The 26,233-nt window shown below is 46.9% G+C and overlaps 2 protein-coding genes across 3 annotated transcripts in view; both read left to right on the top strand.

The window, feature by feature from the left end:
• Positions 1-9,123: 9,123 nt before the first annotated feature.
• Positions 9,124-26,233, top strand: part of LOC137435791 (uncharacterized) — a 51,616-nt gene continuing 34,506 nt past the window's right edge. For both annotated transcript variants that reach the window (XM_078784208.1, XM_068129737.2), the window contains exon 1: positions 9,124-9,140. The gene's annotated coding sequence lies outside the window, so the exon portion shown is untranslated. The remainder of the gene's footprint in view (positions 9,141-26,233) is intronic.
• LOC137435792 (toll-like receptor 1) lies at positions 9,685-12,078 on the top strand. Its single transcript, XM_068129739.2, has one exon. The coding sequence runs from the start codon at positions 9,685-9,687 to the stop codon at positions 12,076-12,078; it is 2,394 nt and encodes a 797-aa protein (XP_067985840.2).

The raw sequence follows: 26,233 nt of genomic DNA, 5'->3' as shown, positions 1-26,233 counted from the left end.
TTGGGGTCCTTTTGTCTTTTGGGTCTTCAAGGATCTTTGGGGTATTTTAAGTCTTCAAGGGTCTTCGGGATCTTTTGGGCCTTTAAGGGCCTTCTGGGTCTTTGGGGGGGGGGGGCTTTTGGGTATTTTCTGTCTTTTTGGTCTTCAGGGTCTTTAAGGGTCTCTGGGGTACATTGGGGTCTTTAGGGTCCATTGGGTCTTTTTGGTCTTTGGGGTATTTTGGTTCCTCTGGGTCCTCCAGGTCCTTTGGGGAATTTGGGGTCCTTGGGGTATTTTGGGTCCTCGGGGTCTTTTAGGTCCTCGGAGGGGGGGCGGGGTCTATTGGGTTTTCTGGATACTTTAGATTAAGTATTTCAGGTACTGGTAACAATTGTGGGTGGCGTCAGGTCAGCTGTCCAACCGATGGGTGAAGAGCGCACAAGCCGCACATACATACATACATACATACATACATAATCACAAATACTTGCTCCATTATATATAGATATTGTGAGAAACCCCCCGGTGAAACCACCTTTGTTCTCACCCAAATGAGGGCCCCGCCCACCACTGACGTAACCTCCTTGGAGCCTCACGCGATTGGGAGGCGAGTCGGGACGTGATTGGTGGAGGGTCAGAGAGCGCGGCCGCCATCTCATGATACGGACGCAGCTCGGAGGTTCGAGGCCTCGAGGCGAGGGAACTTTCGTTACGCCTCACGACAGCGAGTTGTGCTGATCGTTTATAGTTATGGATTGTACGAGTGAGTGATTCCGGAAGAGAACGAGTGATTCCCGGAGATCGTAGATTGGAACTGTGAGTCCTATATTGCCTGCTTCGTGTTGGAGCTCCTGGCCGACCGTTCCTGGCGGCCTTGTGTGGTATTCCATCCTGGTATCCTTCGAGTCCCGGAGCTCGTCGATTGGAGCCGCGAGGATCTTACCTGCGTCTTGTTGGAGCGTCTGTGGCCGACCGTTCCTGCAGGCTTGTGCAGCCTATTCCAGTTGTTACCTTTCATGGTTTTTGTGATCGAGCCAATAAAGCATCGTGCCTTACCCCTAGAAGGCCGATTAAAACACAATTGTGTTGATTACGTCTCTTTTGTCCACTCCGTGGATTACTTGAAGCCCGGACATTCACGTCCGTATTCCGTGCTGGGAACATTTACCAGGCGGGATCGCGACAAATGGGGGCTCGTCCGGGATCATTCAAGTAAGAGCCATTCGATTGAGACGGGAATTCTGCAGTGGACGACATCTTCTGGCATCTGTTCATCGCCTTCTCGCCAGCGGACGCCGTCTCGGAGGAACTTTCTCGCCGTAGGACGCTGTCTTGGGCAGAGAAGTGAATAGCCTCGGATCCCTCCAAACAACCGACAAAGGATAAGCGAATAGCCTCGGATCCCTCCAAACAACCGACAAAGGATAAGCGAATAGCCTCGGATCCCTCCAAACAACCGAAAAAAAAAAAACGTGAGTATTTGTACGTGGTATTTTTCTCATTGGCAATTTGATGTGCGGGTGATATTGCGTAGTTTGTGTCGTATTTCCCCAACAGAGCGTTGTGTTTGAGCGTTGTGTTTGAGGTTGTGTTTTGTGCCTGGTCGTATGATAACTCGTAGCCAAGCTATGTCGACCAGGGAAGTGAGAGTTCAACCTGATCATGTTGACAGTCACGTGGGTGGCGAGGTGAGCGACGCAAGCAGCCTTGACCCGGTCACTCAACCCGAGATGTTAGGAAGCGATTCCATCATGACTAAATGCATGCGTTCGCCCTTCTGGACCGGGCTGACTCCGGTTCAACAACTCGACATGTATAACAGGGAGAATGACAGCAGCAGAGAGAGAGCGTGCAGCAGCAGAGGGAGAGCGTGCGGCAGCAGAGAGAGAGCATGCGGCAGCAGAGAGAGAGCGTGCGGCGGCAGCAGAGAGAGAGCATGCGGCAGCAGAAGCTGAACGCGTCAGAGAGCATGAGTTGCGAATGTTGACTGAACGACTGCGGGCAGAGGGGTCTGCTGCAAGAGTCCCGGAAACTGTTCATGTTCGTTTGCCGGACTGGACGGGAGACACGAAGCCAGAAGCGTATCTGGAGATGGCGGAGAAGTTGTTGGCTGCCGGTGGCATTGATGAGAGCTTGTGGGTCGGCCATCTTGTGAGCCATCTATCTGAGAAGGCGAGGGAGGTATATGCGAGGATGGCAACCGAGGACGCAAACAGATACAGGGCATTGAAGGCCGAGATTTTGAACGCCTATGCGGTGTCCGCATGTATTTATAGGAGAATTTTTTTCAGCTGGACTCGTGAGTCCAGTCAAACCTATGAGGAACATTCGCGGGCCTTGTTGGAACAGCTGCAGAGATGGTTCAAGGGGAGCAAGGTTGAGTTACCTCAAGCGGTGGCGGAACTCCTGGTGCGTTACCGTATCGATCAACAGCTTCCGCCTGACTTAGCATTGTTTCTTGTCGACAAAGACACTGCTTCCTTGGCAGACTGCGTCAACCTTATTGATAAACATGTTTTGGCGTGCAAAATGCTGCAAGTCACGCAGTCGCGTCGTAAGACGGAGGAGTCTGCGATCAAGACCGCCCCCCGTCTGCCCGGCGGCTGGATCGAGGGGAGGGGTTCTCCGATGCCCTCCACTGGTGGCGGTCGCGAGCCGCAGACCAGGGCAGGGCCCTGGTGCGATTTCTGCAAACGCGTGGGGCACGGTGAAAACCGCTGCTTCTCTAATCCCGCTAGTCCGGCCTACCGAGGCAACCCTCCTGTTAAGTCGGAGGGAGATCAGTGGAGCTCATCCGCCGGGCCCTCGCACACGACGGTGGCATCGGTGACCGAGGTCACTGCCACCGGGGCTAATTCCATTCATCCACTGCATCAGGAGTATTCAGGGACAGCCTTAGTGGGTGGCCCCGATTCGATGCTGAAGTTTGAGACCCAATACCTTCGGGATACTGGGGCGACACGGTGTGTTCTCCGGGTGGGGGTAGTTCCGGCCTCTCAGATGCGTTATACCGGCGAGTATACCCTCCTTCGGGGCATTGACCGGGTTCTTGGCCGGTACCCCCTTGCCCTCCTCGAGGTCCGGAGTGACATTTTTAAGGGTCCAGTGACCTGTGTGGTAGTACCCTACTACCCTATACCCGGGGTCTCCTTGCTGATTGGCAATGATGCCATAGCCAGGGAGGAGTCATTGACTCTGACCTGTGGGGGGGTCCCTAGAGCCCAGAGTAAACAGGCGGAGAGAGTGGCGGAGTCAGACATATCTTCACTCTGGCCCGAGGAGCCTAGCGCCTCGACTCCAGTTTCCGACGGTGACGTTGCGTCAGCTGAAGTCCACCCGAGCCTCCCGTCAAGCCAACCTCAGGTGCCGTGCTCCTCAGGGACCGCTCCCGCCATGTCGCGATTCAGCAGGAACGCTAATGCTAAGGTATATGTGGGAAACCTGGGCAATGGAGCAGCGAGAGCCGAGCTAGGGAGGGTCTTCGGGCATTACGGACCACTCCGCAACGTATGGGTTGCTCGGAACCCACCTGGATTCGTAGTTGTTGAGTTTGAAGATCCACGAGATGCTGAAGATTCGGTCAGAGCCCTTGATGGAAGGTTAATTTGCGGATCGCGGGTGTGCGTCGAGATGTCGAATGGCATGTCGCGGCGGCCTCGTTTCAGACGCCCTTTGGTCCGCAGGCCGTTCGACCCGAAAGATCGATGTTACCAGTGCGGTGAAAGGGGTCATTACGCATATGACTGTCGTTCTCGACACCGGAGGAGAACCCGCCGCTCTAGGTCTCGGTCCGTTTCCCTCCTGTAAATGTTTCCCCACCTTGAGTTTGGCTCCCTTGTTTCTCTATTGTGCTTTGGGTGAAGTGTAACTCTTGTGGGGTAGATGTTAATGGGGTGTATGGTGTTTAATATTGTGTGTGAAAAAAAAAACAAAACTGGTTCATTGTTTACCCTGTTAACGCCTGTTAATTGCCTGTTGCGTTAATAAGTGCGTTATTGTTGCGTTATTGTGTTGCGCCATTGCGTTGCGTTGTATTGTTGCGTTGTTTCGTTATTGTTGTTAACAAGTGTTAGTAATTGTTAATTGCGTTAATTGCCTGTTAGCAATTCCCGCCATCATCTGGCCATGTGATTTGCACCTACTACAAATACTGGTTTTAAAAACGCCGTCTATTCGACGGGGTTTTTACTTAGGGGGGGAGGACTGTGAGAAACCCCCCGGTGAAACCACCTTTGTTCTCACCCAAATGAGGGCCCCGCCCACCACTGACGTAACCTCCTTGGAGCCTCACGCGATTGGGAGGCGAGTCGGGACGTGATTGGTGGAGGGTCAGAGAGCGCGGCCGCCATCTCATGATACGGACGCAGCTCGGAGGTTCGAGGCCTCGAGGCGAGGGAACTTTCGTTACGCCTCACGACAGCGAGTTGTGCTGATCGTTTATAGTTATGGATTGTACGAGTGAGTGATTCCGGAAGAGAACGAGTGATTCCCGGAGATCGTAGATTGGAACTGTGAGTCCTATATTGCCTGCTTCGTGTTGGAGCTCCTGGCCGACCGTTCCTGGCGGCCTTGTGTGGTATTCCATCCTGGTATCCTTCGAGTCCCGGAGCTCGTCGATTGGAGCCGCGAGGATCTTACCTGCGTCTTGTTGGAGCGTCTGTGGCCGACCGTTCCTGCAGGCTTGTGCAGCCTATTCCAGTTGTTACCTTTCATGGTTTTTGTGATCGAGCCAATAAAGCATCGTGCCTTACCCCTAGAAGGCCGATTAAAACACAATTGTGTTGATTACGTCTCTTTTGTCCACTCCGTGGATTACTTGAAGCCCGGACATTCACGTCCGTATTCCGTGCTGGGAACATTTACCAGGCGGGATCGCGACAATATATACACCACGCATATTGCCACATATTTGTCGCCGCCATTGCAAACCACATAAACCAGGAAGTACGTGAGATCGGGCTGGATAGATAAGATATATGGATTGTGACGAGCACACCTCCTGATCTCCACCTCCACGTATGCGCAGACAACAGCGTCTCCTCCCACGCGGACCCTTCAGCCCGGCCGCGGCCACTCCATAACATGGAGATTTATGTGGTGGTCATTGCTTAAATATCGTAACAGAGCCGCTTATCCGGAATCCTGATGAGTGCAAATAAGCACGAAATCACAGAACACCCCAAAGACCCTTAGTGCCTCAGAAGACCAAAAAACGTACTACTTGACATGTAAGTTAATATGTTAAATAAGGCGGTGTAAAAGACGTTGCATCAACGGCTCCTCCGAAAAAAGTTTTTTTTTTTCTACAGCTTTGAAAATCTTTATTTTATTTCAATGGAATTATATACTTGAACACTGTAGAACACAAATCACCTTCTTGGCGATTTTGGTGAAAAACCCCTTCCGTTTAGCGGTTGTTAGACAAAATATTATGTCATTTCATTTTACGCAATCAAAATTAATCAAATATGGCGCTCGCTCTTTCAGCATTGGCTCTCTTCCCATGTCTTTTTACGGCGTAGCGCATAGTAGCCGGCGAAGCCGGTGTTGTCAATGAACGCGTACGTATTATGTTGAAAACCTGATTATGCCTTGGCTCGAGAATTCCGAAGCACAGTGGAGGCCGCCATCTTGCGGATGCGGAAGTATGCATAACAAATTTAAAACGTTCAATAGGAGTTTCTTTCACCCGTCATTGTTTGATTCACAATCTTATGCACCTCCAATGTATTATTAAAATACTTTAAGACCAACATCGGCCCGCACGGGCCTGGTTATCTTCAACGAAACGCGTCACCAAACACCGGACCCAATGAGAGTCGAGCATTTGCAAAATTATTTCTAAAATGAAATCACTCAATGGTGGCCGCCATCGACCGGATGCGGAAGTTTGCATAAAACAATTGCGAAAGAGTTCAAAAGGAGTTTGTTTCACCCGTCATTCTTTGATTCACAATCTAATGAACCTCTAATTTGTAATTAAAATACGTTAAGACCAACCTCGTTATCTTCAACGAAAATCGTCATCAAACACCAGAACCAATGAGATTCGAGCATTTGAAAAAATATTTTTTTAAAGCTTATTACGCGTTTTGGACGCTGAAAACGGCATCAAATATTCTAAAATTGACGAAGAATTATTTTTTAGAAATCTCGCGGCCGTCGGGGATAGTTTTTCACGGCCAGAAATACGGTATAAGCGGTTTACATATTTAGTTTAGAAATACGGATAGTTTTTCACGGCCGGAAATATCCGAAGTTGAGACGGAATTCACCGAATTAATCACTGCAAGCTAACTTCTTCTGGTGGAGGAAGCCGCAGTGCCCGGAGAGAACCAGCCCTGACAGCGACTGAAGTTAGAAGACGACACACATACTGTGAAAACGTATGTTAAGCCCAGTTAAAATTTCTTAAAATAGGCCTTAAGCTAGCACATCGTATAGTTACTTCCTTAAGCTTCTTGTGACATTTATTGTATGAAGGTATTGGGGAGGACTGTCTGCTCTTCTCTTTTACCAAGTCTTACCAGGTACGGTACCTACTACACCTACCTACTACCAACTACCTACCTACTACCAACTACCTAACCTACTGATGCCATGGTGATGGGTAAAATAGTGGCAAGAGGCTTTGGCTTCGCCGGCTCATTGCGGCTTTGCAGTCGGTACTAGTAGCCGGCGAAGCCGGTGTTGTCAATAAACGCGTACGTATTATGTCGAAAACCTGATTATGCCTTGGCTTGAGAATTCCAAAGCGCAATGGAGGCCGCCATCTTGCGAATGCGGAAGTATGCATAACAAATTGAAAACGTTCAATAGGAGTTTCTTCCACCCGTCATTGTTTGATTCACAATCTTATGCACCTCTAATTTATTATTAAAATACTTTAAGAGCAACCTCGGCCCGCACGGGCCTGGTTATCTTCAACAAAACGCGTCACCAAACACCGGACCCAATGAGAGTCGAGCATTTGAAAAAATATTTCTAAAACCAAATCACGCAATGCAGGCCGCCATAGACCGGATGCGGAAGTTTGCATAAAACAATTGCGAAAAAGTTCAATAGGAGTTTGTTTCACCCGTCTTTCTTTGATTCACAATCTAATGAACCTCTAATTTGTAATTAAAATACGTTAAGACCAACCTCGTTATCTTCAACGAAAATCGTCACCAAACACCAGAACCAATGAGATTCGAGCATTTGAAAAAATATTTTTTTAAAGCTTTTACGTGTTTCGGACGGTGAAAACGGCGTCAAATATTCTAAAATTGACGAAGAATTATTTTTTAGAAATCTCGTGGCCGTCGGGAATAGTTTTTCACAGCCAGAAATACGGTATAAGCGGTTTACATATTTAGTTTAGAAAAACGGATCGTTTTTCACGGCCGGAAATATCCGAAGTTGAGATGGAATTCACCGAATTAATCACTGCAAGCTAACTTCTTCTGGTGGAGGAAGCCGCAGTGCCCGGAGAGAACCAGCCCTGACAGCGACTGAAGTTAGAAGACGACACACATACTGTGAAAACGTATGTTAAGCCCAGTTAAAATTTCTTAAAATAGGCCTTAAGCTAGCACATCGTATAGTTACTTCCTTAAGCTTCTTGTGACATTTATTGTATGTAGGTATTGGGGAGGACTGTCTGCTCTTCTCTTTTACCAAGTCTTACCAGGTACGGTACCTACACCGACCTACTATCAACTACCTAACCTACTGATGCCATCGTGATGGGTAAAATAGTGGCAAGAGGCTTTGGCTTCGCCGGCTCATTGCGGCTTTGCAGTCGGTACTAGTACCCGGCAAAGCCGGTGTTATGAATAAACGCGTACGTATTATGTTGAAAACCAGATTATGCTGGATCCCTCGAGAATTTCGAAGCTTTGCCGCACCAAATCGCTCAATGGAGGCCGCCATCTTGCGGATGCGGAAGTATGCATAACAAATTGAAAAAAGTTCAATAGGAGTTTGTTTCACCCGTCTTTTTTTGATTCACAATCTTATGCACCTCTAATTTGTAATTAAAATACTTCAAGACCAACCTCGGCCCGCACGGGCCTGGTTATCTTCAACGAAAATCGTCACCAAACACCGGAACCAATGAGATTCGAGCATTTGAAAAAATATTTCAAAAAAGCTTATTACCGTTTCGGAGGCTGAAAACGGCATCAAATATTCTCAAATTGACGAAGAATTATTTTTTAGAAATCTCGCGGCCGTATGGGATAGTTTTTCACGGCCGGAAATATCCGAAGTTGAGATGGAATTCACCAAATTAATCAAGAAGGAAATTTTATAAATTTTAATCTCATCCAGAATGCAAATGGTGTCATTTTGAACTAGGTACGGTACCTACTACACATACCTACTACACCTACCTACTACCAACTACCTAACCTATTAATGCCATAGTGATGGGTAAAATAGTGGCAAGAGGCTTTGGCTTCGCCGGCTCATTGCGGCTTTGCATACGGGTACTAGTATAGTATAGTATAGTATAGTATAGGGCAAGTGTGTGTGTGTGTGTGTGTGTGTGTGTGTGTGTGTGTGTGTGTGTGTGTGTGTGTGTGTGTGTGTGTGTGTGTGTGTCCTCAAACGTATACCAATCAGAGCTGAGGATCTGGTCACATGACATGGTGACGTAATACGTCTGATGTCAGTAAGGTGGCTGATTCCAAGGACGTATATAAAAAACCGGTTTTTTACTTTTTAACTTTAAACTCGGTTTTTTATATACGTCCGTGGCTGATTCTCCACACACCGCCATTTTGATTTATATGCCGTTAATGTCGAACATATTGTCGAAGCTGTCATATATCACAATCGCCATGCTTCACCGTTACGTTTTTCATTCAGTGTGAAACACAAAAACAGATTGTTAAAATCACCATCAAATATCGAAAGCATCGGCGTTACGTCTCTTCCAACACAACGGTACGTACCCAACACTTTGAGGTATAATCTAGATTATAGTAGATCTTCCCTCAGTTCTGTAAGTAAATTTACCTCATGGATGTCTCGATTCCTCCAAATTTATTTGTTTAATGTTATAAACAGCATAAGCGACTGTTTAAAAAGCTAATCATGTGTGTTTGTGGTTTTTAATATTTTACAATCCCGGCTCCGCCGCTGTTAGACTTTCGGTCTTCTCAAGTCTGCATGGGGTAGGGGCAGGGTGGTGTGGCGGTGTTGGAGTGAGTGGCAGTGCTACATTTGGGGGTTGGAAGCGGGGGCAATGTAACTTGTAGATTTTGTTTTGCAATGCAGTGATTTCTCCTGGCCATGCACTATCGTTAGAGATGGCTGCCAATTTGGATCATTTAACGTGGGACTGGACGGGACCAGCTGCCACAGAGCGAGATGGCATGGAGAGGGGAACAGGTTGGATTAGGGTTGTAATCGGCAGTATGATCAGTTCTTCAGTTTGCCACACCTACAGGCAGGTAATCACGAATCTAACCTCAATGTGAAAATGTCAAAAAGGTCATGAAACAATCAAGAATAAGAGCACGAATGGAAGGGAAGGATCTATGGGGGACGGTGGAAACTGCCCTGAAGACCATCTGTTAACCAAAGTACATTCCAAGCATTGAAAGGGTTTTGTCGTTATCTATTTCTATCAGGAGTGTGGAGCTGCAGGCAAAAAAAACAAGACGTCATCCCCACCCATTTCTTTTAAATACCATGGGAAACAGAATGATCGCAGATATGCCTTTTTCTCATGGATGGAACTCACAGGCTCTTCTGCTGCTTCTGCTGTACCTTGGTACAGATGGTGCTCCGTGCACGATCCATGGACAAACCGCGGACTGCTCGGGACGTTCTTTGCCATCTGTGCCAGCAGATCTCCCCACCAACATCACGTTCCTCGACCTGTCCAGTAACCTGCTGCGTCGGCTCATGGCAGGTGCGCTCCGTGGGCTCCCGCATCTTCTGAACCTGGACCTGCACTATAACCTGATCGAGCAGATTCACCCCCAAGTTTTCTTGGATGTTCCACACCTGCACGTCCTTGATCTTTTTAATAATAGCTTGCAAACGGTGCCTGCGGCCGCCTTGGCTCCGTTGCACAATCTGGTGAGCCTCAACCTCTCTGATAATCTGTACCCGACCATCTCTCTAGAGCCTGGCTTGGAGGGTACACTGCAGGGACTGCACTCACTTTGGCTTGGAGGTCCACGCGTAATGAAACTCAATTCCCAGGACCTGGTTCCGCTGAAACTGACGGCTATTGTCGAGTTCGCAATCAAAACAGGCCTGGGTTTTTCCTGGTGTGACGAGGGTGCAATGGCCCCATTGGCCACGCTCTCGCCGCTGGAGTCTCTGACCCTGGATATGGACTTTGGCGCGTGCCCACAGTGCCTATCCCGGATCTTTCAGGACCTGAGTGGCATCACCATTGGGACACTCAAAATGCGAAAAACATTTGCAATACGACCATACATGGGTCCACTCGATGTGTTTGCAGGTCTGCATAAAGTCCAGCTTTCATCACTAATCCTATACAGGGGCAAATACACTGATCGGTTGGTAGACCAAGTTCTTCGAAACATTCAGAATACAAGCCTGGAAACACTCGAGCTTTCAAAAATTGATTTTGCGTACAGTGAAAATGGTATGACCAACAGCACGTGGCTTACTGGAGATCTCCCGCTGAAGATGCTTGTATTCCATGATATCAGCAACCCCGACGTGTTGCGGTACAACAAAAAATTTGATTGGTATCATAACCTGGATGTTCTGGTAGTTAACAATGTTAACTTCAATATTGTGCCTTGTGAAGCCTGGTATAACGCCGACCGATTGTCCAAGATTGACCTGTCAGGGAACCGGCTCCAAGATCAGATGTTTTACAACGGCATATGTAGTAAACACAGAAATGTAACCAAGCTGAAAACTGTGGTAATTGAAAACAATGAGTTAACCAGCTTGGAGATCATGGCGAAGTTTACGATGCAGTGGCAAAGCCTCGAGACTGTGGTGTTGAGTCACAATAGGTTTTCCGGGGCAGTGAACGGTCACAGAAAGTGTGAATGGTCACAGAGCATAACACACATTGATCTGCAATCAAACCCATTGAGTAGAGATGTCTTCAAATGCCTTCCAACCACACTCCGCTACCTTGATATGTCCCACAGTGGCCTTGAATACTTACATTTGGCATACTTTAAAGCAGCTACGAAACTCGAACATCTCTTCCTAAGCGGAAACAAAATCAAGTTCCTGCCATCTGGTTGGCAGGCACCCAGCTTGCTGCAGCTAGCTGTGGATGATAACGCATTCGGCCTGATCAATCCTGGGACTTTCAAAGAGATGCCCCATCTGCAAAGCCTGCAGGCAGGTGGTAATCCGTACCACTGCAACTGCGACATGTGGGCTTTTCTGCAGGAGGTGATGACACGCTCAGAAGTCAAGCTACTGGGCTGGCCTCACAACTACACGTGCTACCACCCACAACCTCAACGTGGCACCGATTTGGCAAAATTCAGCCCGGGACGTCTGCAGTGTGACGTTGCCCTTTTGGTTGGTATTGCGGTGGCAATTACCACAGTAGTTGTGGTGACGCTCATGGCTCTGTGTTGGAAGTTTGATGTCCCATGGTACTTGCGCACGACCTGGAACATGCTCGATTCCCGCCGCAGGAAGGCAAGAAAGAACGATGTGGGAAGACAATTTCAGTACGATGCATTCATCTCCTACAGCAATTCAGACGCTTCGTGGGTCTACGACGAACTCCTCCCGCGTCTTGAGACTCGTCACTGCATTTGCGTCCATGAGCGGGACTTCACACCCGGCTGTTGGATAATCGACAACATAATGAATTCTCTTGAGAATAGTCGTAAGGTTCTGTTTGTGGTTTCGAGAAGTTTTGTGAATAGTCAGTGGTGCAACTTTGAGCTGTATTTCGCTCACCAGCGCTCACCAGGGAATGCATTTGATGACTTGGTGCTCCTGCTCAAGGAAAGAATTGATACAGAGTCGCTTCCTCACCGCTTCTGCAAGCTTCGGAAGCTGCTGAGTCGACGCACTTACTTGGAGTGGCCAACTGAGAAGAGCAAACAAATGTTATTTTGGCAACAACTCAAGAATCTTCTTGATTGAGGGAACATTGTGGGAACAGCTTCCTTCGCTTGCTCAGTGAGATCATCACATGATTAATCTTTCTGCCCTTTTCAAGATGTAATTTTTGTCCTCTCACTCCTGTGTTTTCCCTTTGGTGATTTGGCGGTTGGGGTACCCTGACATTTTCTCCTGGTTGTTTTTCTTTTTCTTGTCTGATTTACCTCTAATAAAAGGCATGTTTTAAAAGAAGCCTCTTTTAGCCCGAGAGCCAGACACCAAATTTTTCATCATTGGTATCACTCAGAGGGAGCAAGTTTGTGATTGTGATTGTGATTTGTGATTGTGATTGTGATTGTGATTTGTGATTGTGATTGTGATTGGCTCATTGTGATTTTTTGCAAACGCCAGTGGTCCTAGAAATGGAAAAATATGTGATGGCAGTGTGTAGCTCTTTTCCTTCTCTGTGTTATCACCCCCACATAAATCCTACCCCTAAGGTCGATAATTACCTCTGCCACCAAAGGTGGATGGAGATTATGTTTTCACCCCTGTCTGTTTGTCCGTTTGTTTTTTGTGAAGAAATATCTCAAAAAGTTGTGGACGCATTCGGAAGAAATTTGGCAGAGATGTAGAATATGTGAAAAGGACGAAATTATTAGATTTTGGTGAATATCCGGATTTGGATCCACCTACTAGAATTTTTACAGTGATTCTTCAACATTGGGAGATAGGGCCAAAAACGATACATAGCAGGATATCTCAAAAAGTTATGGACGGATGATTTCGATTAAATGTGATTCTGTATTGTCATTTTCTGGTCTACTCTGGGATACAAAACGTAAACTGTTCACCTTGTGGAGGTATGCTCTCTACTGAGTGCCATTCTAGTTGCCATATGTTTCCCCCAAAATGTATTTGGGTCATTGTGAGTTCATGTTGTATGAATTAATGTATACATTCAAGTATTTTCGCCAAAGTTATGTATCTTGTTGCTAAAGATATTAAATTCCTCATATAATAGGATAAATTGATGCCCCAGTGATAAATACAGGGTGAGTCAAAAGTAGCGCCCGATTTCTGTTTCTGTAAGGTTAACAGTTTTTCTGGTGAAGGATACGGATAACACTTGATTGGCTCACTTCCAACTCTGCAGATAAACGGCGAGTTGACTTTTGCGGACTTTGTTCCAGTCTCCTGATGGCTTCTTCAGCCTTAACTACATTCGTTGCCGTTTTCGGACGACCGGACTTCTTTGCAGTGGCTACCGACCCTGTTGCTTCAAATTTCTCGACAATCAATCGTATGTTTCTTCCTTGGCGTGGGTTAATACCGAATACCTGTGCCAAATGGCGTGCCGCCATCGTTGGTTGTTCATTACATTTGAAGTAATGTTTCACGGCCGCAATGCGTTGATTCATTGAAAGGTAAATCATGGTTCAATTTGGTGCAAATTCAGTAACTTTCCAAACTCGCAGCAATAACCTGCAAAACAAAAACAAAAATAAAAAAATTAAGAAAATTAATAATCTGCAAGACAATTATTAACAACATGACATCCCAGAAAGAATCTGACAGCCGAAAAAACAGAAATCGGGTGCGGGCGCTACATTTGATTCACCCTGAGAAATCGGCGCTACTTTTGACTCACCCTGTATAATGGCCCCAATGAGCTTTCAAATCTGATAGAAATAAGCACCCAGAGCCGCTCAAAAAAAAAAAATTCAATCATTTAGTTTCATATTTAACTAGAACGGCACTCAGTAGAGAGCATACCTCCGCCTGGTTGGCCATATCACTCAATGGTGAAGAATTACTTAGAAAAATTAAATAATTCTCATATCCGAATCCATATTCAGGTCTTCACCAAAATCGAATCCATTTGTCCTTGTCAGACACCCGACTGGTGCACAAAGTTTCGTCCAAATCCGTCCACAACCTTTTGAGATATTTTGTTCACAAACAAACAAACAAACGGACAAACAGACAGGGGTGAAAACATAACCTCCATCGAGGTAATTACTCAAATGACCCAAATAGCATCATTCGTCAATGATTTATCCCAGGAGCCCTTTCCCAACATTATGATACCATTTGCAATCTGATGATACCATTTTATTACTTATTATGATACCATTTTATTACTTATTATAATAGCATTTTATTACATATTATGATACCATTTTATTACTTATTATACCATTTTATTACTTATTATGATACCCAACATTATGATACCATTTGCAATCTGATGATACCATTTTATTACTTATTATAATAGCATTTTATTACATATTATGATACCATTTTATTACTTATTATACCATTTTATTACTTATTATGATACCCAACATTATGATACCATTTGCAATCTGATGATACCATTTTATTACTTATTATAATAGCATTTTATTACATATTATGATACCATTTTATTACTTATTATACCATTTTATTACTTATTATGATACCTTTTCATTACTTATTATGATACCCAACATCATGATACATTTGCAAAGAACCCTATTGATCATTGATTGACAAGTATGTGCCCCCATTTTATACACCGACCCTCAAATTACGGTTCTCTCCAATTTGGTGACTGCATTTGGAATGCGACACTCTTGGCAATATTGATTTAAAACGATTAAAAGTTTGCTGACTCAATGACTCTTTGGACGAGTTAGTTTACATTTACATATGGTACACAAGGGTGGTAATTCCAACCTTTATTATGCTACATTGGTGCTATGACCAGGATATTTCCCGAAAATAACAATAAATTTGTGTATATCCACACTATGTGTAAATAACTCACACTTATGCTTATTAATTGCAAAATCGAAGATTTTTCAATTATATTGGTTGGTTAAGTGTTATTCTGAGTGGATGCTGTGAAGAGAAACAGTTTGAGATGGTTTGGTCATGTGTTGAGGAAGGATGAAAGTGACTGGTTGAGAAGAGTGATGGAAATGAATGTGGAAGGAAGTAGAGGATGGGGAAGACCGAGAAAGACTTGGCTAAAGATGGTGGAAGAAGAAATGCGGGCAAAGGGGTTAACAAGGGGAGATGCAGAAAATAGGGCAAAATGGAGAAGATTGTCATGGGGACCGCAAGGCTAAACCCCGCTCTAGCAGGGAAAATGGCCTTAAAATGCCTGTTGTTGTTGTTGTTGTTGTTGGTTAAGTGTTATTCTGTCTGTTTGTTTGTTTGTCAATCGCCGACATGTCACAGGTGTACACGGTATAAAGCAGATAAACACTACTAGGAATTTCAGGAATGGAGTCGGAGATTGAAAGAGGTGATTTTGGGACGTTTCAACGGGGGTATAAAATATCAAGGTTTTGGATGGGGGAAGATAAGAGATGGTGGTGAACAGCTGTTTTAAAGACCTGGAGGGAGGAGAGGGATTGAAGAGAGTGTGGGAGTTTGTTCCGGAGGCGGGGAAAAAAGAGGAATGAAAGAGTGAAGGTGAGCAGAGAGTCTTGATTTTGGTAGTTTCACCAGAAGAGGGTTGCTGGCAGATATTGTGCATCCTGGAGTGGTATTCGGGGAACAGAGCACAGACAGAGCTGGGGAGATAGGCTGGAAAGGAGTCGCTAGAAGACAGAAAGAACACCAGCCTGCCTGCGGTGAGTGAGTGAAAGGCCCTCAGAATCGGCTTCATCGCAGTAGATACCAATGATTCTGAAAGCTTTGAATTCAACAGCGTGAAGCCGAGCTAGATGTGAGGCAGGAGCACCAGCCCATAGGGGAGAGAAGTATTCCATTGAGCTGTGGATGAAAGCTTTGTAAGTGGTGAGGAGCTGAGAAGTGCCCAGAAAGGATTATGAACGACGGAGGATGCCCAATCGGCGACTGGCTTTGGAGGCCAGCTTGGAAATGTGGTTTTCCCAGGAAATATCATGGCAGATAGTGAGACCCAAAAGCTTGAGTGACAGAACTTCCTCGAAAGGATTGTTGAGAAAGTAGATGGGAGGGTTTTCCAGTCGGTCTTTGCGGAGAGACATAGTGAAAGTGTGAGCTTTGTCAGGATTGAAAAGACATGTTCAACTTGTTTGACCAGTTTGTGATGTTGTCCAGGTCTGCAGAGACTGAAGAGGCTGCTGTTGCTGATCTGAGGGATGAGGTATGGAGCGGCAGAGAGTGGAGTCATCAGCAAAAAGATAGAGAGGATTTTCCAGAGAGTCGGAGAGATAATTAATGCAGACCAGAAAAAGCACAAGAGCCAGAACACTGCCTTGGGGAACTCCAGCCTGAACAGGAAGGGGAGATGAGAGAATTACAATCAGGGTCAAACATTGACTGCGACCGCAGAGGATGTCCGCAAGCCGCATATTCCAATGTTCAAGTGTTGCACATAAAAGCACATGTTCTGCAATGAGTGTCTTCTTTCGTACGCAGCACAATGTTGCAGGTTAACATCTCCACTTATGCAGTGCCCTTGCCTGGTTGGGGCAGGATTTTGTAATTTTGCCACGGTGCCGGCGATAACTCGCCTACCTTTCACCATGGACACCATGGGATTTTTAACGTCCACCAATTAATGCTGACAGACGGGATGCTCGTTTAACGTCCACCTGAGGGACGACATATACATTTATGAATTACTCTGCCTGTGAAATGCCAGGATAACTGTTTATAGGTGGGTCGGGATTCAAATCCAGGCGAGACAGCTTAAAGGTGCCAGGTGAGTGAGCCTTTCGGCCATCCCCCCGGCTCAGTGAGAGACAATGACACTTTAAGGTAGGAGCGAGCATCCTCTTAACATAAATAATGAATGTCAAGCTAGGAAACACTACATATCATTTTTCAAATGTTTGTTATGATTCCAACGCAGTTCAAACCATCGACCACTCAGACTCAGACCGGACGTTCTAACCATTATGCCACTGAGTCTGGCAGCAGAGTTCTACAAAGGGGCAGAATAATCCCCGTAACTTGTTTCAGGGTACCAAGCAGTGGACTTCAGCCATTAAATTGTACTGCGGTAATTATATAATTTCTGGAATCTGTAATTATACATTTGTAATTATACTGCATATCGTAACCAACAACTTCCAAGTGAAAAACAAATTCTTCAAATTTCAGAAAATTAATTAAAAATACAAAACGAGAACATCTTGTTTGGATAAGTGTCCAACCCCCCTTATAATAGCAATGGTAAATTAGCTCAGGTGTAACCAATCACCTTCAAAATCACACACCAAGTTAATTGGCCCCCACCTGTGTTAAATTGTAGTGATTGTGATTATTTTGGAATCACATCAGCTGTTTCTGTATGTTTCCTCTGCTAGGTAGTGCATTTCATAGCAAAGACTCAACCATAAGCACCAAGGAACTTTCACAAGATCTCCAGGATAAAGTTGTGGAAAGGCACAGATCAAGCAATGGGTATAAAATATTTCAAAGGCCTTGAATATCCCTTGGAGCATAGTGTTACGAGCTCCTCCCCGACCCACTGGTCACGGTGTACCTCCGAGCCCCGAGAGGAGTCACGGCAGTAAAATGTGTTATTCTGTATGTCAAAGATCAATGGAGAAGCCACCCCAATTGTTACTCACAAACACATATTGTATTAAGATCACACCAGAATAACAGTACAACAATAATAGTAATCAAAAGTACAATCAATATGTCCTATGATGGTACCATCAGTTTCGTAATATATAACTCACTGTGCTCCAAGTGAGTGAACCAAGAACATTCCCCAATGTCTCTTATTCCCGGCTTCAAGCCAACGTTGATTCGCTCCAGCGATCGCCAGAACGATGTCCAATCGAGACCAGAATCCCATGTGGATGGCAAGTACAGTCACACAGCCAAAGCTGCACAAAGGCACCCTCAAGGCGACTGGGAAATCCAAAGGCACCCTCCAGGTGACTGAGAGATCACACCCTCGGGTATGGACTTTCATGGCTCACAGTCGGCGAACCGCAAATTAATCTTCAAAAGCCACGGTGCACACACGCACACCAGATACGTCTGAAAGCGTTGAAAACGGCGGACGAAGCAAAGAAACCTTGCTCGACGCGCGAAGCGCGCGAGTCAAAATGGTCGACGACCCGTTCTTGAGACGTAACGGCCCGGCAATAATTCTCCTCGGAATCCACCGCCAAAAACCTGACACGCAGGTTGATCGGTCACAGCGATGACAACTCTGTCGCAGGGATCCCTTTCCCGGGAAACCAAAAAGTTCGCTAGTGACTCCCGTCCGACAACGTTCGCTTCAGAACTCGGAGCGGCTCGGCTTTCTTGTCTGACTCACTCGCTCCGCCCTCTTTTTCTCTTCTTCCTCTTCGTCGTCCGGTTCCCGATCCGGTTTCCTGTTTCTTTTAACATTAACTTTTTTACCTTTTGAAAACAGTTCATGAACAATAAACCTTTTGAAAACAATAATAGTACATGGAATCAGAAATATTTACAGTGGATGCAAACCACCACAACGGAAGTGACGAATCCGTAACAATAGTCAAGACAATCATTAAGAAGTGTAAGGTGTTATAGTACCACCAAGGCCCTGCCTAGATCAGGCCATCCCTCCAAACTGGATGACCAAGCAAGGAGGAAACCGATAAAAGAGGCCACCAAGAGGCCAGTGGCAACTTTGAAAGAGCTAAAAGCCTTTATGGCAAAGACTGGTCACTGTGTGCATGTGACAACAATATCCCAAGCACTCCACAAGTCTGGCCTGTATGGTAGGGTGGCAAGAAGGAAGCCATTACTCAAAAATTCCCACCTTGCGTCCCGTTTGAGGTATGCAAAAAACACTCCGGATATTCTGAAGCCATGTGGCAAAACGTTTTGTGGTCTGTTGAAACCAAGGTGGAACTTTTTGGCATAAATGAAATTCGTTAAATTTGGCACAAACCCAACACAGCACATCACCCAAAGAACACCATCCCTACTGTGAAGCATGGTGGTGGCAGCATCATGCTATGAGAGTGATTCTCAGCAGGGACTGGGGCACTTGTCAGGATAGAAGGGAAAATGCATGGAACGAAACGCAGAAAAATCCGAGAGGAAAACCCGCTCCCCTCCACTCTACAAGAAAGCTGAAATTGGGACGGAAGTTCACCTTTCAGCATGACAATGACCCAAAGCACACAGCCAAAGCTACACTGGAGTGGCTAAGGAACAAAAATATAAATGTCCTTCACTGGCCCAGACAGAGCCCCGACCTAAATCCCATTGAAAATCTGTGACATGACTTGAAGATTTATTTTTCACATGGAAGTTGTGCATTACGATGTGTAAATAAAAATGGAGAAAGTCTGATTTAATGCAATCTAATTCCAAGCCCTTCTTATCCCAGGTGATAAACCCCAGGCACATTTCCCCCACTTGGTGCACGCAGCACTCAATTACTGCAACCTCCAAGAGGAGCACTATAATTGCTAACAATTCCTGGATGAGACCCCCATTTTTAATGGGGGTTCCTGCAGATGTTAAGAATTCTCCTCAAGGATCCTCGTGAATCACAAGGGACACATCTTCATGCCAGTCCCTATTTTTGTACCCACAATGATATCGGGTGTATGGTGTACAGGATATATGGTGTACATTTATGGTGTACTAGCAGAAGTACCCGGCATTGCCGGGCGGGGGAGAAGGAGGGGAGGAGGAAGAGGAAGGGAGGGGAACAGGGGGAGGGAGAAGGGGGGGGAGGGGAAGAGGGGAAGGGGGGGAGGGGAAGAGGGGAAGGGGGGAGGGGAGGGTGTGGGGGTGCCCGGGGGAAGAAGGGCCCCTCCCCCCTCCCCCTTCCCCTCCCCCCCTCCCCCTTCCCCTCCCCCCCTCCCCCTTCCCCTCCCCCCCTCCCCCTTCCCCTCCCCCCTCCCCCTCCCCCCCCGTTCCCCTCCCCTCCTCTTCCCCCTCCCCTCCTCCTCCCCCTTAACACCAGGGGGGTTGACTCAGCCTGTCATCCTACCGAGGTCGGCAAATTGAGTACCAGTTCACTGGTAATTCCCTGTGTGCCGCAAGAGGCGCCTAACAGGGTTGGCGGCACGAACCCGGAAGTCGGAACTCATTGTCGTCAAATAAATGTAGCATGTATGTTTCACTCTCTGTCACATGCCGTTGGTCCCATGTCAATCGGATGAAGTTGAAAAATTAACATTACGAAGTTTCTCTGGGACGTACTGATTCCGAATAATGAAGTTGAAAAATTCACATTCCGTTTGGTGCATGTGTTAATTTTGTGCACAAGCGCTGGCGCTGTTAATTTTGTGCACAAGCGCTGGCGCTGCGAAGCGCTAGAGGGAGCGCTGCGCTCCCTCCCTTCGATTCCCTCCCTCTTCTGCTAGCGCTTCTGTGCTAATACGCTAATTTTAAAACCCGGAGTTTTTTTAAATTTAAGGTGTGCTGTAGTTGCTCTGAGACGTACTGATTCCGAATATGCCTTTAGTTTTTCTCTGCGATGAGTAGTTCTCGAGTTATAAGAGGACAAACAAACATACTTTACTGCTTTATATATATAGATGGTGTCAGGTGTATCATATGCCTTACCTGGTTCCCAGATGTGGAGAGGCCTCCTCTGACTTCATGCCTCCTCTCATGCTTCATGGGAACTTCATGGAGAGGTACCTCCTCTGTGTAGCTTGTGACCACTCACCCATTCCCATCTCTCAGGAAAATCAAGCATCAGCCACCTAAATATCTCACTCAAAACTTTGGACACAGATCATAAAGTTTTCATTGCTACACCATAGTTTAGCATTGACTTCCACGTGTACCCCTAATGACAAATACGACATTTTTGGTCCCATCCTCATTTTTTGGACATTTTTTATCCCATGGCCTGGCGACCAGGATTCTCCTGAACACCATTTTTCGAAAATATCCAAAACCTAGCTCACGTTTAATTTGAGTGCCCGATCCGACTGAATCCCCTGCTATAACTACCTTTCATGCTGCCGGCAGCATCTTTTACACTTTTTTTCCCCTTAACACTCGACATAAGTTCCCGATGCATTCGCGCTTAAACGTTCCCTCCAGCGGGAACACCAATTTGCTCTTTTTGCCTTTACGCATCCATGTGTTCCATAGTTCCATATCCATTACTGCTTCTTCCCCATGTTTCTTAAACATATATTCTGTGGCTGGCCTGTCCTCGGGGAGATCCGGGCCACCAGATATTCCTTGTCCATTACCCATCTTGCTGGTATTATTTCCCTTACTTCGCAACCTGTTAGGTTTAAGGGGGCGCCTCTTATCTGGCTTGCCACACTGACGGGTGCACGGCAATACACGTAGAGTGTTGCCGTCGTTCAAGTCCTCAAGGCCGAGTATCCAGGCTTTCTCTCAAGCCTGCCTCTTTGAAACTATGATCTCCAAGCAGGGTGTCCAGGGCGCGTGTGTGAGTGTAAAGACTGTCTCTCAAGCCTGCATCATTGAAACACTCAAGCGCGTCCAAGTACAACACTCCCGCCGGACCTCCACGCATCCGAGTGTGGGCTGCCTCACAAGCCTGCCTCTTTAAAACACCCGCAACGCGTTCGAGTGTCGAGGTTATTACCCATGCCTCTTGGAAACACTCACAAGTGCTCGGGCCCCAAGCCACTTGAATCTTACCCCCTTATCTTTAACAAATGTTTGCATACCGTCCGTTCCCTTTTACCTTTTCATTCGGATACACGCCGGAGATCGGGCCAAAACTGAATCCTCCACTCGATGGCAGCAAGATACCGATTTACCGAGAAACTTCTCACCTTTTTACTGGGCGCCCGGAAACCTTGCCGCCACTGAGCCGTGAACTCCTCTCTCCCCCCTCCGGATGTATCCCATCCTCGTCACCAATTTGTCAAAGGCACCAGACTCCCCACCAGGAATAAGCACCTTGTCGAACTCGGACAGTTTACAAAAGATTTATTAACAGTACATGCATGTGTTACATATTTATGTGAATGTATGTGGATTACCATTCAGGTCTTTGCTTATCCGTGTGTAGTATATTAAGGGTTGTTGTGATTGGAGGGTCAGGAGCCCTTCTGAACAAGTGGCCGGAAACGGAAGTGACCGGAAACGGAAGAGAAAAAGACACGAGGAAAAAAGGACGAGTATTCTTCTTCCTCGCCCCGCTCCGACGAAAGGTGGGATTGATTGAGCCGTGTGGAAAAGCGGCGTTCCTGAGCCTGTCTGGCGAGAGGAGTTACCGGGACGGATACCTGCCCGGTGGACGTCAAACTGTCGTGTGGCCGTGCACCGAGCCAGCGTTTGGCGCCGTTCGCGACACCGTCTAAAAAGATGCGTACGGGTCGCCCGTTGGGGCCTAACACGCCTGGCAAGCGGCGTGGGGCGTTTGGCTTGCTTTCCCGTCCCCGCTTCGCGTGGCCACGAGGGGCTGTAGCCGGGGTGCCTGGTACGATACCTGCCCGGTGGAAACACGTCCACCCGGGGTTCGTTCAACCGCCCGAGTGCGGCGACGCCGACCATCATCTTGGTCAGGAAGGGCCCAGAGACATTGTGCGGGACCGAGACCAAAAGGGGGTCGTGAGTACTCACCGGGACACACGTATATAAGATGGCCATCTTAATCATAGGGAATTGATTGTGGGTTGGGAATTGTTGATGGTTGTGTATTGTTGATTGCTCGGGGAAAATCTCCGTGGTTGTGTCATTGAAATTGTATGGTATCATTACCATTGGAAATATATCCTTGAACATCAGTTGTCTCTTGGGTGAAATTCATATGGATTGCGTGGCGAAAGCGCATATATAATACAGCTTTCTGGCGAAGTTCCTCTCACGGTCCGGGGGTCACCGAGACCAGGTATTCACCGAGGGGACCACGTAACAGAATTGGGGGCTCGTCCAAATTACGATTTGCGGTTTCGCAATTGGGTCTACGTCCGGGATTTAAAATTGTATAAAATAATAAAATAATAATTTTTTATTAATTAAAATTAATTAATTAATTATTAATTGGTAAATTTTTTTGAGAAATTGGGGTAAAGTCTTGGGTGAAGGTTAACAGGTGTTAACGATAGGCACCATGGCGTTTGTGGCACAGAACTTTGGGGTAACCCCGAGTGAGGCACAGTTCCGAGCGTTGCTAAAGTCGGACCTCTTGAAATTGGCCAAACATTTTAACTTGGAGGTCCGAACTAATTTGAGGAAGGCAGAGTTGCAGGCCACGGTGATACAATCTATGGTGGGATTAGGAACATGGGACGAGTTAGCCTGGGAGTGGCTACCCGAAGAACCAGAAGACGTTGAGCTCCGGAAACTGGAGTTGCAATTACGGAGCCAGGAACGGATCAAAGAAGAAGAAAGGAAAGCAGAAGAGAGGAGAGAAGAGAAACAAGCAGAGGAAAGGAGAGTGGAAAGAGAACTCCAGGAAAGGTTAAAAGAAGAAGAAAGGAAAGCAGAAAAGGAAAGAGCAGAAGAAGAAAGGAAAGCAGAAAAGGAAAGAGCAGAAGAAGAAAGGAAAGCAGAAGAGAGAAGAGAAGAGAAACAAGCACAAGAAAGGAGAGTGGAACGAGAACTCCAGGAAAGGTTAAAAGAAGAAGAAAGGAAAGCAGAAAAAGAAAGAGCAGAAGAAGAAAGGAAAGCAGAGGAGAGGAGAGAAGAGAAACAAGCAGAAGAAAGGATGAAAACAAGGGAACTCGAAGCAGAGGAGAGAAAAGCGGAAAGGGAATTAAAGGAACGGGACATGGAGCTTCAGCAAGAAATTAAATTCAAGGAGCTGGAGTTAATGAGAGAACGGGGAGAGGCACCACCCTTGCTGACGGGGTCGACACCTTACCAGAAAACCTGGGATGTGGGCAGACATGTGAGGCTGGTTCCACCGTTCAGTGAAAAAGAAGTCGCGAAATTTTTTCCACACTTTGAGAAAGTGGCTCGACAATTAAACTGGCCGGAGGAGGCCTGGACCATACTCGTGCAAAGTGTGCTGGTGGGGAAAGCTCAGGAAATTTATTCGGCGCTACCAATGGACCAATGTGCAGATTATGAGGTACTGAAGACGCACATCCTCAAAGCGTATGAGTTGGTTCCGGAAGCTTACAGGCAAAAATTCAGGAATGCCAGGAAGAGGGAGAGTGAGACCCATGTGGAGTTTGCCAGAGTGAAAGAAAACATGTTTGATCGGTGGTGTGAGTCAAAAGGAGTCGGGAAAGACTTCGAGACATTGCGGGACTTGATCCTGGTGGAGGAATTCCAGCAGTGTGTCCACGAGGACATCAAAGTGTACCTGCAGGAAAAGAAAGTACCAAAGTTGTGGGACGCAGCCACCATCGCAGCTGATTATGCCTTAACCCACCGAATAGGGGTCCACGAACCTAACTCCTCGCCTAGATCTCCGCAGGGGAGGTGGGGAACAGCAGGTGCGGAGAACGACCATACATGGCGGCGGCCTCGAGATGATTATGGGGACAACTATGATACCCCACCTGTTCGAAATCAGAGGGATGCGGGCCCAAGACAAACTTATAGTTCGGGGGGCCCGAGGCAGACCACAAGTTTTTCCTCCGGGCCTACTTGCGCTTTTTGCAAGAAACCTGGACACTTGATGTCCAGTTGTTACCGCATGAAAAGCGAAGACCCAGAGCGGAGTCCGACTACTACGACTCCAAACGCAATGGCCATTGTGAGAAATCGCCATCAAAAGGGTTACCAACCATTTATTTCAGAGGGGTTTGTGTCACGGGATGGAGCCTCGACTAACCGGAAACCGGTTAGGATATTGAGGGACACAGGGGCCCATCAATCTTTAATGCTTGAAGGCATTTTGCCATGGTCCGAGGAGACGGCAACGGGGGATAGTGTTCGTTTACAGGGGATCGGGGGCGGTGTTAGTGCTCCCCTTCATGTCATCCATTTGGAGTCCGATTTGGTGTCAGGACCGGTCACCGTCGGTTTACAAGCCACGCTTCCTGTAGAGGGTGTATCTGTGGTTATCGGGAATGATTTGGCCGGGGGTCAAGTTTATGGTAACCTGAGGGTTGGTAAAGAGCCCAGCAGGGAAAATAACACCACACCAGCTCGGGATGGCGACAAAAGTGCCAAGTTATTTGTAGGGGGACTGAACTTCAAAACAGAGGAAGACGTTCTGACCTCTGTCTTCAACAGATATGGGCCGCTGGTGGAAGTGCGGTTGGTAAGAGACTGGGAAACACAACAGTCAAGAGGGTTCGGCTTTGTCACGTTTGCCAGCACAAAAGACGCCAGAGAGGCAGAGAAGAATTGGAATGGCAAGGATTTGGAGGGTCGGACGATAACAGTAGGGAAGGCATTTCGTAGGCGTCGAGAGGTCTACAGGAGAGGACAACTGGGCGGTAGTTTTGGTGGTGGCCGCAATCAATATTATTATGGAGGCTCCCTGAGTTACGGCAGCTCCCGAAGGAAGGATTGTCAAAGTAGTGGCCGAGAAGGAGACCGCTATTCATGGGACTACAGGGACAAGCGGTCCCACCATAATTATTAGGGAAGTTCTGAGAAGTTGAAGCACTGAATGCGGCGGAGCCGCCGAGCCAAGATTCCTACACGGATTAACCGTGAACGCCGTTCCTAAAGGCGTCCATGTAGTGAACTTTCATGCACGGACTAACCGTGAACTCCCGTTCCTCAAGGCGCCCCTGTAGAAAACTTTCCTGCACGGACTAACCGTGAACTTCACGTTCCTAAAGGCATCCATGTAGTGAATACTCGGCTTGGCCTCCCGGAAAAAGTGCTATCGAGTTGCTTAACTTTGGATCTTTGATCAACCCCTTAACTTTCATTCACAAGAAACTGACGGTCAAAGTCAGAGGGTCATGAGATGGAGTTTGATTTGGCAGGGACAATGTCGTTGCTGGTGCTTAGTCCAGAGGGAGTAATCTGGAGGGGTTGTGGGGAAATTTTGGTTGCTTTATTTTTAAGTGATAACTGTGCCCGGGGGGAACTGATAAGGTGGGGGGGTTGAGTTATCTGGTTTGTTTCTCTAAATTGGCCGGCAAAGAAAGTTTTCGCTGGGTTCAAACTTTCTTTCTTGAAGGGGGGGAGTGTTACATATTTATGTGAATGTATGTGGATTACCATTCAGGTCTTTGCTTATCCGTGTGTAGTATATTAAGGGTTGTTGTGATTGGAGGGTCAGGAGCCCTTCTGAACAAGTGGCCGGAAACGGAAGAGAAAAAGACACGAGGAAAAAAGGACGAGTATTCTTCTTCCTCGCCCCGCTCCGACGAAAGGTGGGATTGATTGAGCCGTGTGGAAAAGC

This window comes from Myxine glutinosa, chromosome 9 (genome assembly GCF_964187855.1).
Source record: "Myxine glutinosa chromosome 9, kmMyxGlut1.1, whole genome shotgun sequence".
In the NCBI taxonomy this organism is placed as follows: domain Eukaryota; kingdom Metazoa; phylum Chordata; class Myxini; order Myxiniformes; family Myxinidae; genus Myxine; species Myxine glutinosa.
Note: the sequence above shows the minus strand (reverse complement) of the source record. Positions and strands in the feature narration are given on the sequence as shown.

Bases quoted from the DNA above. Each gene is read 5' to 3' on its own strand.
- LOC137435792 (XM_068129739.2), top strand. From the start codon at position 9,685: ATGCCTTTTTCTCATGGATGGAACTCACAGGCTCTTCTGCTGCTTCTG.